The following is a 12025-nucleotide window of genomic DNA, read 5'->3' on the forward strand; positions in this document are numbered from 1 at the left end:
ACAATTATATCTTATATTATTTATATATTTATAATATAAGATTGTGTGTGTATTTTGATTAATTATTTATTAAAGGTAAATTATGACGTATTAAATAAATTTTATAAATGTCCTCTTTGTAATAACGAATTACCGTGGTACGGTGAAGGAGTTACAATTACTCTGGATAATTGTAATCATCTTTTCTGCAGGTAGGAATACGTTTAAAAAAGAACAAAAAAAATAATAATAATATAATATCAATAAATAATATTAATCGATTATTTTCTTTAGATATTGCGTATCCAATTTGTTGGAAAATATAATTAATTACAAAACGGTAGAACTTCAATGTCCGTATCCAGAATGCAACGTATTAATTGATCAAGAAAAATATAACATCGAAGAGGTGAGTTAAAATTAAAAAAAAAAATATATATATATATATATGAAGTAATAAATTGTTTCGATAAATTATATTCGTTTCTTTTCTATTCTTTTTGTTTTTACTCGTAAAACTTACACAATTATCTCGTACAAAAACTGTGCTACCAACCAAGCATCACTCTAAATTTTAAAATTATTTTAAATTATTGTAAATTAACAAAAAAAACCATTTTTCAGATAGTCGATCCGATTCTTTATAAAAAATATTTAATAGTATGGACTGAAAGATCGAATAATGGTACCGAAAGCAGAGTATTTCGTTGTAAAACTTTTCAATGCGAAGGTTGGTGTGTCATTGAAGGTTACAATGTAACCGAATTTTTATGTCCAATATGTAAACGAAATAATTATGTCAACGTGGAAGTAAGTATTAATAAAAGAAGAAGAAGAAAAAACAAACAATTTAAGCAAAAGTTATCAAATGATTTTTTTAAATTAAATTGTAATTTTTAAATCTGATTGTAAGAAAAATAAACTTAAAACAAAGAGTATCTCTTGAAAATAATAATAATTAATTTATAACAAATCATTTAGAAAACTTTGAACGCTATATTGTTTAGCGTATTATTTTCTCTGATAAATAAATTAATAATACGATTTTCCATTATTTTTTCCCTTAAGCTTGCGCAAAATGAAAACTACGAAAATAAAGAAGAACAAATTGAAAGATACGAAGAGCTTGTAGCATTGACGGAAAATAAGATGGTGCCAAATTTCGAGCCGTTCGAATGCCCTATTTGTTTGATTTCTTATAAACCGTTGGATGGATTGGTATTAAAAAACTGTTTGCACACATTTTGCAAGTAAGTCATTAATTATAATTTCATATTTTTAATTAATTTTCTCTTTATCTTTAATATGTTTTGTTTTCTTCTACATATGCATGACACACCAATGATCGTATTTAGTTTTAATATTGAACAAATTTGTCTATTTATTCATATATTATTATTTCTTTTTATTTGTTTCTTAGAGAATGTATTTCCAACACGGTGAATTTTTCTGAAGACGTTGACGTTAAATGTCCATATACAGATAACAATTATTCGTGCAACGCAACTATCGAACAATGCGAAATCAAAGAAGTAAAAATATTTTTCAAACTATATTCCAATTGAGAATTAATTTCTATTTAAAATCTTATTAAAATTCAACCTTCTTTATAGGTTTTAAAGCCAATTGATTTTAACAAATATTTGGAAAGATCGATAACTCAAGCTGAAGCTAAAGCTGGACAATCAGCTTTTCATTGCAAAACACCGGACTGTCCTGGTTGGTGCATTTACGAACCGTATATTAACGATTTTACATGTCCTGTTTGTAAAAAAACAAATTGTCTTCGATGTAAGGTAATTTTAATGAATCATCTAACGGTTTTTTTATTTCATCGCGTATTTTGTTCGTTTATTATTTCTGCATAATATTCGTTTCTAATGTTTTGTGTTTTAATTTAATTTTATTATTTTGTTTCTCTTCTCTTCTTTTTTTTTTTTTCTTCTTTTTCTTTTTTTTTTTTATAGATGATACACAAAATAGGCTGTATAGAAGATAAGATTAATTTCTCTACGTCGGATACAGAAAAATCTGATCTATTGATAAATGAAATGATAGAAAGAAAAGAAGTAATGTTATGTCCTAAATGTAAAGCATTGGTTACGAAAATAAGTGGTTGCGATATGATTACTTGTGCTGCATGCAAAACTGAAATATGTTGGGCAACACGAGGATTTCGTTGGGGTCCTAATGTAATTTAATTAACTAAATATATATCTATGATTGTTCGCTAAGTAATTTCGTTTTTTGCTTAACGATAAATTTCTCTTCTCGTCAATCACCATCACATTTATCGATACACACCATAAAAAAAACCTTACTGCTAACCAACAACAACCCCCTTTGCGGATGAGTGTCGGCAAATAGGCCATCCAAGTTTTCTTTTTTTCGTCGTTGCAACCTCACGTATTGTAGAACAGCTCGCCTTTGTCCATCATTATGAGCTTTTAAAATACGCAACGATATAGTAAACTAAAGAGTATCACGTTCGTTTTGAAAGGAAATTAGAGATCTTTAACGGTGAAGTCTTCTTATCTTCCGTTTAATGTAAACTCGCGATGGGGGATGATAATGGCCGAGTAATGGCCGTCACACCCATGCAAGAATATAATACGTAGTCGTACATTAACATAGCAAAAAATATTAATTTTACTTACAAGGAGACCTTATGGTTGTGTCCTCACGAATTTTAACGAGCTTTTGTATATTAGTAGTATACTTTTAGGGTGTTAACGTGGTAAAGTATTTTATCAAAATGCGAAGCTAATTTTGAGAAAAAATGCTTTTAAAGTTTTGATTTTTTTGTATACATGTTTATATTATCTTAAATGTGACTGTTTATCAAGTGATGCGCTAGCGTAAGTAGTAGCGTGCTCGCTTCTCGTTCTGCTAGTTAGTGGTTCGATCCTTCATTAGGGAAGTTTTTGTTAATAATTATTTTCTATTTGTTTTTTTAAATTGTTTTTTCATAATTTTTCTTAATTTTTAAATATATACAGGAGAAAGAGAAAATTATTTATTGCAAAAAAATTAGAGATAGATAGTACCTCTATCGTTTCGGTGTGTTTGTTTCGATTCGTCAAACAAGTAGCAAAAAAATGAAATTACTTTGCGAATACATGTATTATTAAATACAATCTGGGCCAAAAAGTGATCCTAAATAATGTTTGATTAATTCATTGTTATTATTTTTATTTTCTTAAACTTTTTACAAACCTATTTATTGATATAAAAATTTAAAAATATATCGAGAATAGATGAATTAAATTTGTAAATCATTTTTATGTATAACTCTTTTGCTCCCAGATATTGTATAGTTTAATATTTGTTTTATGTTATTTTGTTAAGTGTGTGTTACGTTGAAATATTACGTAAATATTATTTATTAACTTTAGGGCACTGGTGATACTTCTGGAGGGTGTAAATGTTCAAAATATAACAGGTGTCATCCATTGTGTAAGAATTGTCACTAACTGTTCAATAGTATACGAATTATGAAATAAACATATATTTTATAGTGTAAAAATGTTTAACACTTAATAATTACTCTTTTTAGTTATATAATTTATATTTACTAATTATAAAAGATTATATATTTGTTATCGTATAAATTCGGATTTTGTTAAAGTTGTTCTGTTATTTTTAATAATTTTATAATAAATAACAATTTAATATAATATAATTTCAAAACTAATCACTTTCCCAAAAACGTCTAATTATTCTAACTATAAAATTTTAGATCAATAATAATTCTTACCGACCAAACGAAGATAAATTATCGACTGTATTTAATCTGAAAAAAAAACTTGATACAATTTTTAAATACATTTATCTATTATCGAATTAATTTATATAATACAATAACAAATAATTAAAATAAAAATCAATAAAAAAAAGCTCTGCAATGATATATTTTGTAAATCATTATTGTACTGATATTTTCTTTTTATTATTAATATTATTACAAGATACTCGTTGATCAACCATAGCTCTTATTTAAAGCTTTACTTACAAATCTAACACGTATAATAAATTATAAATTTAAATGATTATAAATCTGACCTAACAGATTACTAATTAACTTTCTTGAGAAGGCACATCACTTGTACCAATTTGCCGCAATTGACTAACCAACTTTGATGGATAATGAATGAGTTGTTGGTTTAAATTATTACCACCCGCATTTTGCAATACTTGAACTAAAGATACTTGCGCAGAAATAAGATCCATTTCACCGTAACGTTTAAATTCATTAAGATTCAAAAGCTTTCCCTCTAATATTCCAGCTATAATAATAGATTAGGATTAAAAATGATTTAATAATAATCATTCTTGTACAGAATTAAATAAACTTACCCATTAGAATAACTTGTGGGGTCTTTTTAACAATTTTTTCAAGATCTATTACATTTTTTTCTGGACTGAATACTATATAAAATGGTGCAGAAAATAACATCTCTACAGCTTCATACGTCGTACCTTTTAAAGCCAAGTTTAAAACAGAAGATGGATAACATTTCAAATACATATTTTTTCTTTTCAATAGTACAGCTAAATCAAACACGTCTTCTTGTTTCATTGAATTTTTATGAAGGAAAGCTATCATCTTAGAATTATCGAACCAATTTAAAGCCTCTCGTGCCAAAATTTCGTGGTACGGATTGTGTGTTTCTGTAGAAGTTTTTTTAGCTTTGGTGCATAAATCTATCAACGTTTTGCCTTCCTTATAGTTTGGATAAAACGGCGTGAGAAATGTTTGATGTAACGCTTTGACATAATGCGTTGGTCTAGGTTTTTTTAAATTAATTTTCGCTTTAAAACGCTTTTGCTGTAGGAAAAGTTGATTCGGTAATGAAATCTGAAATGCTGAAACAAAATATATTTAAAAAATCATTAACTAAATTTATATATTCCGATATTATTAAATATTAATTTTTATTAAAGTATTATAGTACTATACCCACCAGTACTATTATTTGGATCCCATTAAATTTGATCTAATACAATAACTTTAACATTTAATAATCTAAGAGCGTGGATTGGTAACAAGAAAATAATTAATGCTCTCAACAAGAGCATTATTTATTTGACTGAAAAATAGATGAACGTAGTTGACATAGAATGTAAAAAGGAGACGAGTATAAAATAATTATTTACAGAATGATTTATTTCATTATTAACGTTATAAGGCACTTTGGGACAAAATCGTACATGTAGATAAAAAAAAAATATATATATATATACGCATATACGAGAATAGGTGGTGTCATATTTGTATGTATGCATGTATTTATGTACGTATGTATGTATATATATAAATGTATTTAACTCGATATGTATGTGTGCAATAAAAATTACTAAATATATATATGTATAACAGTTTTACTTAATAATCTTAATTTAATATTTATTTAATCCTACTTTGTCTTTAGTATTATGCAATATAATTAATTGTTCCACTACAATAATTACTGCTTTCATGACGACCTTCGATATTATCACCAAAATTAAGCGACTTTCTATTTTTTCCAAGTCTTAACATTGAACGAATTCCACCTTTCTTTCTAGAACGTTTGTATCTATCATCTAAAGCTGAATTAAGTGACGCTTGTTTGACATCCCCGCGAGTATTAGAAAATCCTTCGTGTTCATCTTTGAAATGATTAGTACTGGATATATCTCCATGAACATCATCAACAAGCCAATGCTTTCTTGGTGAAGTATACTTATTATTACATCCGGGAATAGTATAAACGTATTCCGATTGAGTCGGATCTACCGACTTTTTATCGTAAGGTTTCATATTACTATCACATGAGGTACTTTCAGTTACCGTTATTTTAATACCGCTTTTATCATAATTATCAGTTTTACATTCTTTTCTAGAACCATCTTCCACATCTCCTGATTGATTGTTTGGTTGTTCTACATTTTTATTTTCTCTACCTTCTCGTAATTTTTTATTTCTTTTGTAAGTATCTGTATTTTTAGCGTCAAGGGCAGCATGCCTCTTCTCCGACATACTTTGTCTACCCAAAGCATCACGTGAAAATTTATTAGACGAAGAATTAAATTCTTCTAAAGATAATTGACTATCGTAAGTTGGATCGCCAGAATACTGACTATCTTTGTCATCCACATTTTTCTTAGTTTCTGCTGGCTGAGAACATTCGTTATTAGACTCCTCTAACAATACAGTCTCTACCCGATCTTCTCTTGGTCCTATAGTTATTTTTTTAACATTGCTCACAGTAACCGGTTCTATCCACGTTTTATTAGTCGCGATACAATAACTCTCGTTTCTTAAACTATTTTTATTATATTGTTCTGTTAATCTATCAATAACCGGGTTCCATGGAGAAGCTGTTACACAAGATAATAATCCTGCATTATCGAGTGTTTCCGATTGTGAATTTAAATTGTTTTTTTCTTTAACTCTACCGTCATTGACTTTAGTGGAATCCGAAATGTATATGGAATTAGGAGATTCTATTTTACAATGAGAAGACATATTATCGATGATATTTTTATCGTTAGTATCGTACGACGACAAACGCCTAGCAATTGTAAGAGTAATAACACCGGTGACTGAACTATTTGTATTAAGCATTGCTCTTCTTAATGTTTCCATTGCATCAGAATTTGACAATCCTAAAAGTGATACGCCGTTAACGTTAAGTAATTGATCATTGGTACGTAAACGACCATCTCTAGAAGCTGCACCGCCGTGAAGTACACTTTTGATAAAAATTCCTAAATCCATATTAGTATTATCGTCTGTACTACTTGTTTTACCTTTAACACTGACACCCAAGCCAGCTTTTTCCGAATCGTGTACTGGAATGTCTAATGTTAATATCATACGATTTTTACGAGGAGATAATACGATATCCTCTGAAGGTTTGACAGCTTTGAACGTACACTTTTCATAATCGTGTACATTTAATTTCTCTTGAAAATCATTATTCTTATTCGTCGGAGATCTATCCAATGCGTTCCAATATTTGGAACCCTCTAATACTTCTAACGGTTGATTAACAGGAGATGTTTGACAATGTGAATCCAAGGAACTCGAGGAGACTTCTTCTTGACGTGAAACCACCAATCGAACTTTACCACCAGCTGGAATACTTCTCAGCAAGGAAACAACTTCAGCTTGACTTTTACCAGTCATTTCCTTTTTGTTAACTTCAAGCAATCTATCACCAGGCCTTAATCTACCATCCTCGACGGCAGCACCCATAGACAAAATATTTTTAATATAAATTGGACAATGCCCTCCTGCAGGATTATCTCGTGTTGTAACACTAAAGCCCAATCCATTATTTCCTTTAGTTAATTCTATTTCTATCATACGACCAATCTTCCTGGTATTCGCTGTTTGTAATATATTGTAATTGCTGCATTGCAATCTCTTGACATTCTCTTCATTCTCAGATTTGTCCGCGCTTTCATTAGCATTAGAATGATTTTTCCTAATAGATTTATCATTGTGAGATTTTTTATGCTTAACAACAGATATCTTTAAACATTTTTCAGTCATACAAGTTCTAAAGATATCTTGAACTTTGGAAAATGGTATGTGTAACAGATTATGCCTATTTATTTTAATTATCTTATCATGTAGATCTATCTGACCATCACGAGCTATACGTCCATTAGGTTCAATACCTTCCACTCTGAGACCTTGATCATTACCCAAAAGATCATAACATGGAACGACATGTAATCCTAACGGGCCAGCCTCATTCTTAATCACAATTTCACGAATCTCTCCTTGATCCAACGGATCAATATTGGCACTTGCAAAATCGTAACAAGCTTTGGCATCTTGTCCTAAAGGTTCTCTGCGTCGAGATTCTCGAGGTAAAGATTGAGCGGAGTACGTAGTTAAAGTAGGTTCTCTGTTAGAAAGTGCATGCATAGACAATCGTTTGGCTCCTTCTCTTTTGATACTACTGTTCGATATGGATATATGAGTGTCAATCATATAACCTTGATCTTTCCCATCAGAATGAAAAAAGTCTGGACTGTTGGTACCGACCGAGCTTGCTCCATCACCACCAGCATGTAGGACATCATTGCTTGTAAAATGTGCAACAATTTGTTCTCTATCATCAGCAACATCGCATAACCTATCATCAGGATCAAGTAATCCACCACCAGTCAATGTCGACAAACTATTAATGGTTATACCAGTGTCATTTTTTCCAGTTGCCTTTTTATATCTTAATATGGCTTCATGCATCAAGTCTTTGACAAGCAGTGTCCCATTTCCACATGGGACTACCACTCTAACGTTTTCAAAACACACAGTTACCTTCATCGCGTTAATTTCATTATTTAAGAAAATGATAATCTTACTTTTGGCATAAGCTTTTTTAATATCATATCACCTTGTACTAACTTTTAATTATGAATAATTAATCGGATAAAATACTCGTGTATTTAGGAAAAAATTTCAATTAAAATGCAACGTCGGTGCTATTATCATGATGCAAAATGCACAATGCATTTGTTTAAGATTAAAATCCTCATAATGCACTTGTAGTCGCTCCGTTTACCACCATATCTTCCGAGTGAATCATCGACGTAGCAATCACTATGTTTAAGAATACACTTGACAAACGTATAATCCTTATCTTCGATAAGATAACCGTATTTTTTTTTACATATATTTCTAAGGAAAATAAAAGTAACCTGGATAATGTAAATAAAGTGAACAAATATTTATCTATTAGTTCGATCATCAAACGGACGCTTATGGTCTGTAATACTTCGATCCTATCAAATACACCGAACAGACGCACTCGCCATTACGACATTTTGTTCCGATGTTCCGTACACGCGGAACGATAGGAATCCGAGACGAGACGTAAATCTCTCTCAACAGGTTAGCCAATATACAAAATATTCATTTATAGAATGTGCCGCTAACGCTGCTATCGTCGATATTATATTATTAATTAATCGATAATTCTAACGAATTTAATGATAATTATAAATTACCTTTATTCAAAAGTCGTGCCATTTTTCAATAACAACGAATTACTTCAAAGATTTTAATTTAGATCGAAGATACACGTGTGTGTACGCTTATTTTATCCTCTTCTTAACACTCCATCCTTATTTATTTCCTAACTACACAGGAATGGTCCAAATCCATTGATTCTCTCGACCAACATACGACCCAATTTTAGGGCTCCTTTACAATCGAAGCTTAATTTCCCTAGCAGGTAATAAACTTCTTTTCTTGTCGAGTTCGATCTATCGATTATCGTAACTTAAATCTTTTATTTTAAATTAGTCTTAATAAAATATATATTAATATAAAAATACTGTATAATATCTAATAATAATATTAATTAAATCGAGATACCAACTTAAAATATCACTAGTAACTTAACAAATGTAGTCAAAAATTAAATAAAAATCACGTAGTCCTTGCTACCTTCAATATGCATAAATATTTCTATGTGTGTGTGCGTGTATAAGAAAAAAGGACATATTTAAAGCTCATTTGTATCTTGAAATATTAACCTTAGGAGAAAATTTCTAGTATCTTACAGTAACCAAATTTTTTTCCCCTACGTTCTCGCCTTTAAAACTAAAATCTTCTCTGTCAGGCATATATAAAATATATATTAAAAAAATAAAATAAAATTAATCGAATTGGATATATTCTCTTTGCACAATGAAGTGGTTCGAAGAAAGTATACATCTTGCTGTACATAAATCCAAAACAACCAAAGCAATTTTCGTTGTTTTCGTCGAAGGTGAATATGTTAGTTCTTCTTTATAGGTTATGTTAACAAAAATTAAAATAAATTTCATAGTCATCAAGATTATTTATATATATATATATATATATATATAATTACTTCTATCATTTTTATTTATATAATTATTTTTCTAGGAAAAGATGATGCTTCGGCTCAGTTTATGCAAGCATTGAATGTTGCTGAAGTTTCTAAATATTTTGAAAATGAAGATTTTGTAGCTGTTAAATTGGAAAGTGGTAGCGAACAATACAGATTTTTCGCACAGATTTGTATCCTTTGACTCATTGTTAATCTAACTTTTGATTTTCGTTATCTTTATTACTCTCTCTTTTTTTAAAGGTTTTACAGACCTTGACAATACTTTTTCACAGCCTTTACACACCTCTTTGAAATCAATAGTACACTGTGTTCTAAAGTGGTCACCCATTCATGTACTAACCGTCTGCATTGTAGCTTAATTTCGAATGGAAACTAATATTTTCAATGAGATTGTTTACTTTTTACTCTGTAATCATATCGATCTTTAATATTTTTCCTTAAACATTGTAACTACAGATCACCTTGTTCCAGTACCATCTTTATTCTTTATTGGTGTCAATGGTATACCGCTTGAAATAATAGTCGGTAATACAACTGCAACTGAGCTTACATCCAAAATCGAATCTGTTTTAATTAAATCTGGAAAGAAATGTCAAGATAGTTCGTTTAATTTAATTGAATCCGAAAAGAAATCTTCAGAATTGACTAACACGCCAGATGCTTCTACTAGCGAAGTAACTACTGATACAGAAAAAGTTACAGAAAAGGAAGATGTACCAGAAAAATCGACAGAAACTGTTACGAAGACAGAGGTTGAAAATAAACCAGAAGAAAGTACATCTACGGATGTAAAGGAAACTGATATGAAGGAAACTGATGTAAAGGAAGCAGATTTAAAAGAAACGGATGTAAAAGATACTGATGTAAAAGAAACAGATGTAAAAGAAACAGATGTAAAAGAAATAGATGCACCAACTACAAGTAACGAAACTAAGGAAGACAGTGATACGGATTTAACGATGCAGGTATGTATTTTAATTTTACTATTATTTCTTATTTAAATAAAAGAAAAATAATAAATTATTAATTGAACGATTCTAGGAAAAGTTAGATAGAGCTAGACAATTGATAGAAGCACAGAAAAAGCAGCGACAAGAAGAGGAAGAAAAGAAACATAAGGAAAAAGAATTGGAACGTCGTAAGTTGGGACGGGAAATGCAAAAGATGAAACAAATGCAACAAGATTGGCAAGTGAAGAAAGCTCAAGAAGAAAGGAGGAAGGAAAAAGCGGCTGAAAACGCTGCCAGGGAAAAAGTAAGATTACAAATTGCTCAAGATAAACTTGAACGGAAACAAAAGGAATTGGCTTTGCAAGTGCGTATGTGTATATAAACGTATATTATCAAACATATATAATTATAATTATTATCCTTTATGTAATCGTTATTAAAAAAAAAAAATATTTATTTTTTACTATGTTAGCCTAAACAATCATCACCGCCACCCTCAGAACAACCAAAAACACGACCAGCTTGGTTAACTGATGCTACTATAACTAGAATTCAATTTAGATTGCCATCCGGTAATCCCCACATGGCACCGTTTTCACCATCAGATACTTTAAGCATTTTACGCACTTACGTTACCGAAAATATTGATTTACCTTTCCGTCAATTCGTCATGTCAACTTCATTTCCTAGAAGAAATTTAACCGACGAGGACGACAAAAAAACTCTCTTGGAATTAGAATTGGTTCCACGAGCGGTGATTTTAATCCTACCGTTAAAAAATGTAAATATAATAGAAGTAAAAAATATCGTAGAATTAAAAATGTAATTTTTACAATAATATCTTTCGTTTTTCTTTTCAGAATAATACAAAAGCAAATACAACATCTGTAACATCCGCTCAAGACGTTGGTTTTTTCTCGCGTTTCATGTGGTCTCTATTTGCTCCTGTAATTGGCATATACAATTATCTGATGGGATATTTTAACAAGACATTAAATGGCAATACAGATCCAAATAACGAAGACTCTGCTAATTCCTCAAATGGTCCCAACACCGGTGAGGAATCAACTTTTCCAAATTTACAAAATATAACTCGATCAACAGGGTAGGTTTCAAATTTTCTTTGCAAAATTTTTTTTAGAAATTTATCTAGATCAATAACTTATCTTATTGTTATTGTCCTTTTTTTCTTCTTTTTTTTTTTTTTCTTTTTTT

General features: G+C 29.9%; 2 protein-coding genes and 1 long non-coding RNA gene across 5 annotated transcripts in view; 2 read left to right on the plus strand and 1 right to left on the minus strand.

The window, feature by feature from the left end:
- Positions 1-471: 471 nt before the first annotated feature.
- Positions 472-1531, plus strand: LOC106788332. The gene is made up of 3 exons (XR_001381886.1): positions 472-789; positions 1048-1229; positions 1400-1531. It is a non-coding gene; the product is annotated as an uncharacterized LOC106788332 (long non-coding RNA).
- Positions 1532-3889: 2358 nt separating this feature from the next.
- LOC106788335 (partitioning defective 3 homolog) lies at positions 3890-8848 on the minus strand. The gene is made up of 3 exons (XM_014751509.1): positions 5452-8848; positions 4336-4845; positions 3890-4265 (listed from the first exon to the last, which is right to left on the minus strand). Exons 1-3 carry the CDS (start codon positions 8303-8305, stop codon positions 4057-4059), a joined length of 3573 nt encoding a protein of 1190 aa, XP_014606995.1. The 5' UTR covers positions 8306-8848; the 3' UTR covers positions 3890-4056.
- Positions 8849-9434: 586 nt separating this feature from the next.
- The window catches only part of LOC106788334 (UBX domain-containing protein 4), a 3782-nt gene continuing 1191 nt past the window's right edge, over positions 9435-12025 (plus strand). For 2 of the 3 annotated variants that reach the window (XM_014751506.1, XM_014751507.1), the window contains exons 1-6: positions 9435-9755; positions 9896-10030; positions 10317-10825; positions 10902-11174; positions 11283-11591; positions 11671-11915. In XM_014751506.1, the coding sequence (XP_014606992.1) occupies positions 9674-9755; positions 9896-10030; positions 10317-10825; positions 10902-11174; positions 11283-11591; positions 11671-11915 (1553 nt within the window). In that variant the 5' untranslated portion in view covers positions 9435-9673. The remainder of the gene's footprint in view (positions 9756-9895; positions 10031-10316; positions 10826-10901; positions 11175-11282; positions 11592-11670; positions 11916-12025) is intronic. The other variant, XM_014751508.1, reaches the window with a different exon arrangement.

This window comes from Polistes canadensis, unplaced genomic scaffold, assembly GCF_001313835.1.
Source record: "Polistes canadensis isolate GaletaPanama2010 unplaced genomic scaffold, ASM131383v1 scaffold_135, whole genome shotgun sequence".
Taxonomy (NCBI): Eukaryota; Metazoa; Arthropoda; class Insecta; order Hymenoptera; family Vespidae; genus Polistes; species Polistes canadensis.

What these genes read in the sequence shown, in the direction of transcription:
- LOC106788335 (XM_014751509.1), bottom strand. Translation starts at nt 8,305, where the DNA reads ATGAAGGTAACTGTGTGTTTTGAAAACGTTAGAGTGGTAGTCCCATGT. An exon ending in CGAAGGTCGTCATGAAAGCA is followed by an intron (nt 4,846 to 5,451) that starts GTAATTATTGTA and finishes ATTTTGTTTCAG; the next exon opens with CATTTCAGATTTCATTACCG. An exon ending in CCCACAAGTTATTCTAATGG is followed by an intron (nt 4,266 to 4,335) that starts GTAAGTTTATTT and finishes CTATTATTATAG; the next exon opens with CTGGAATATTAGAGGGAAAG.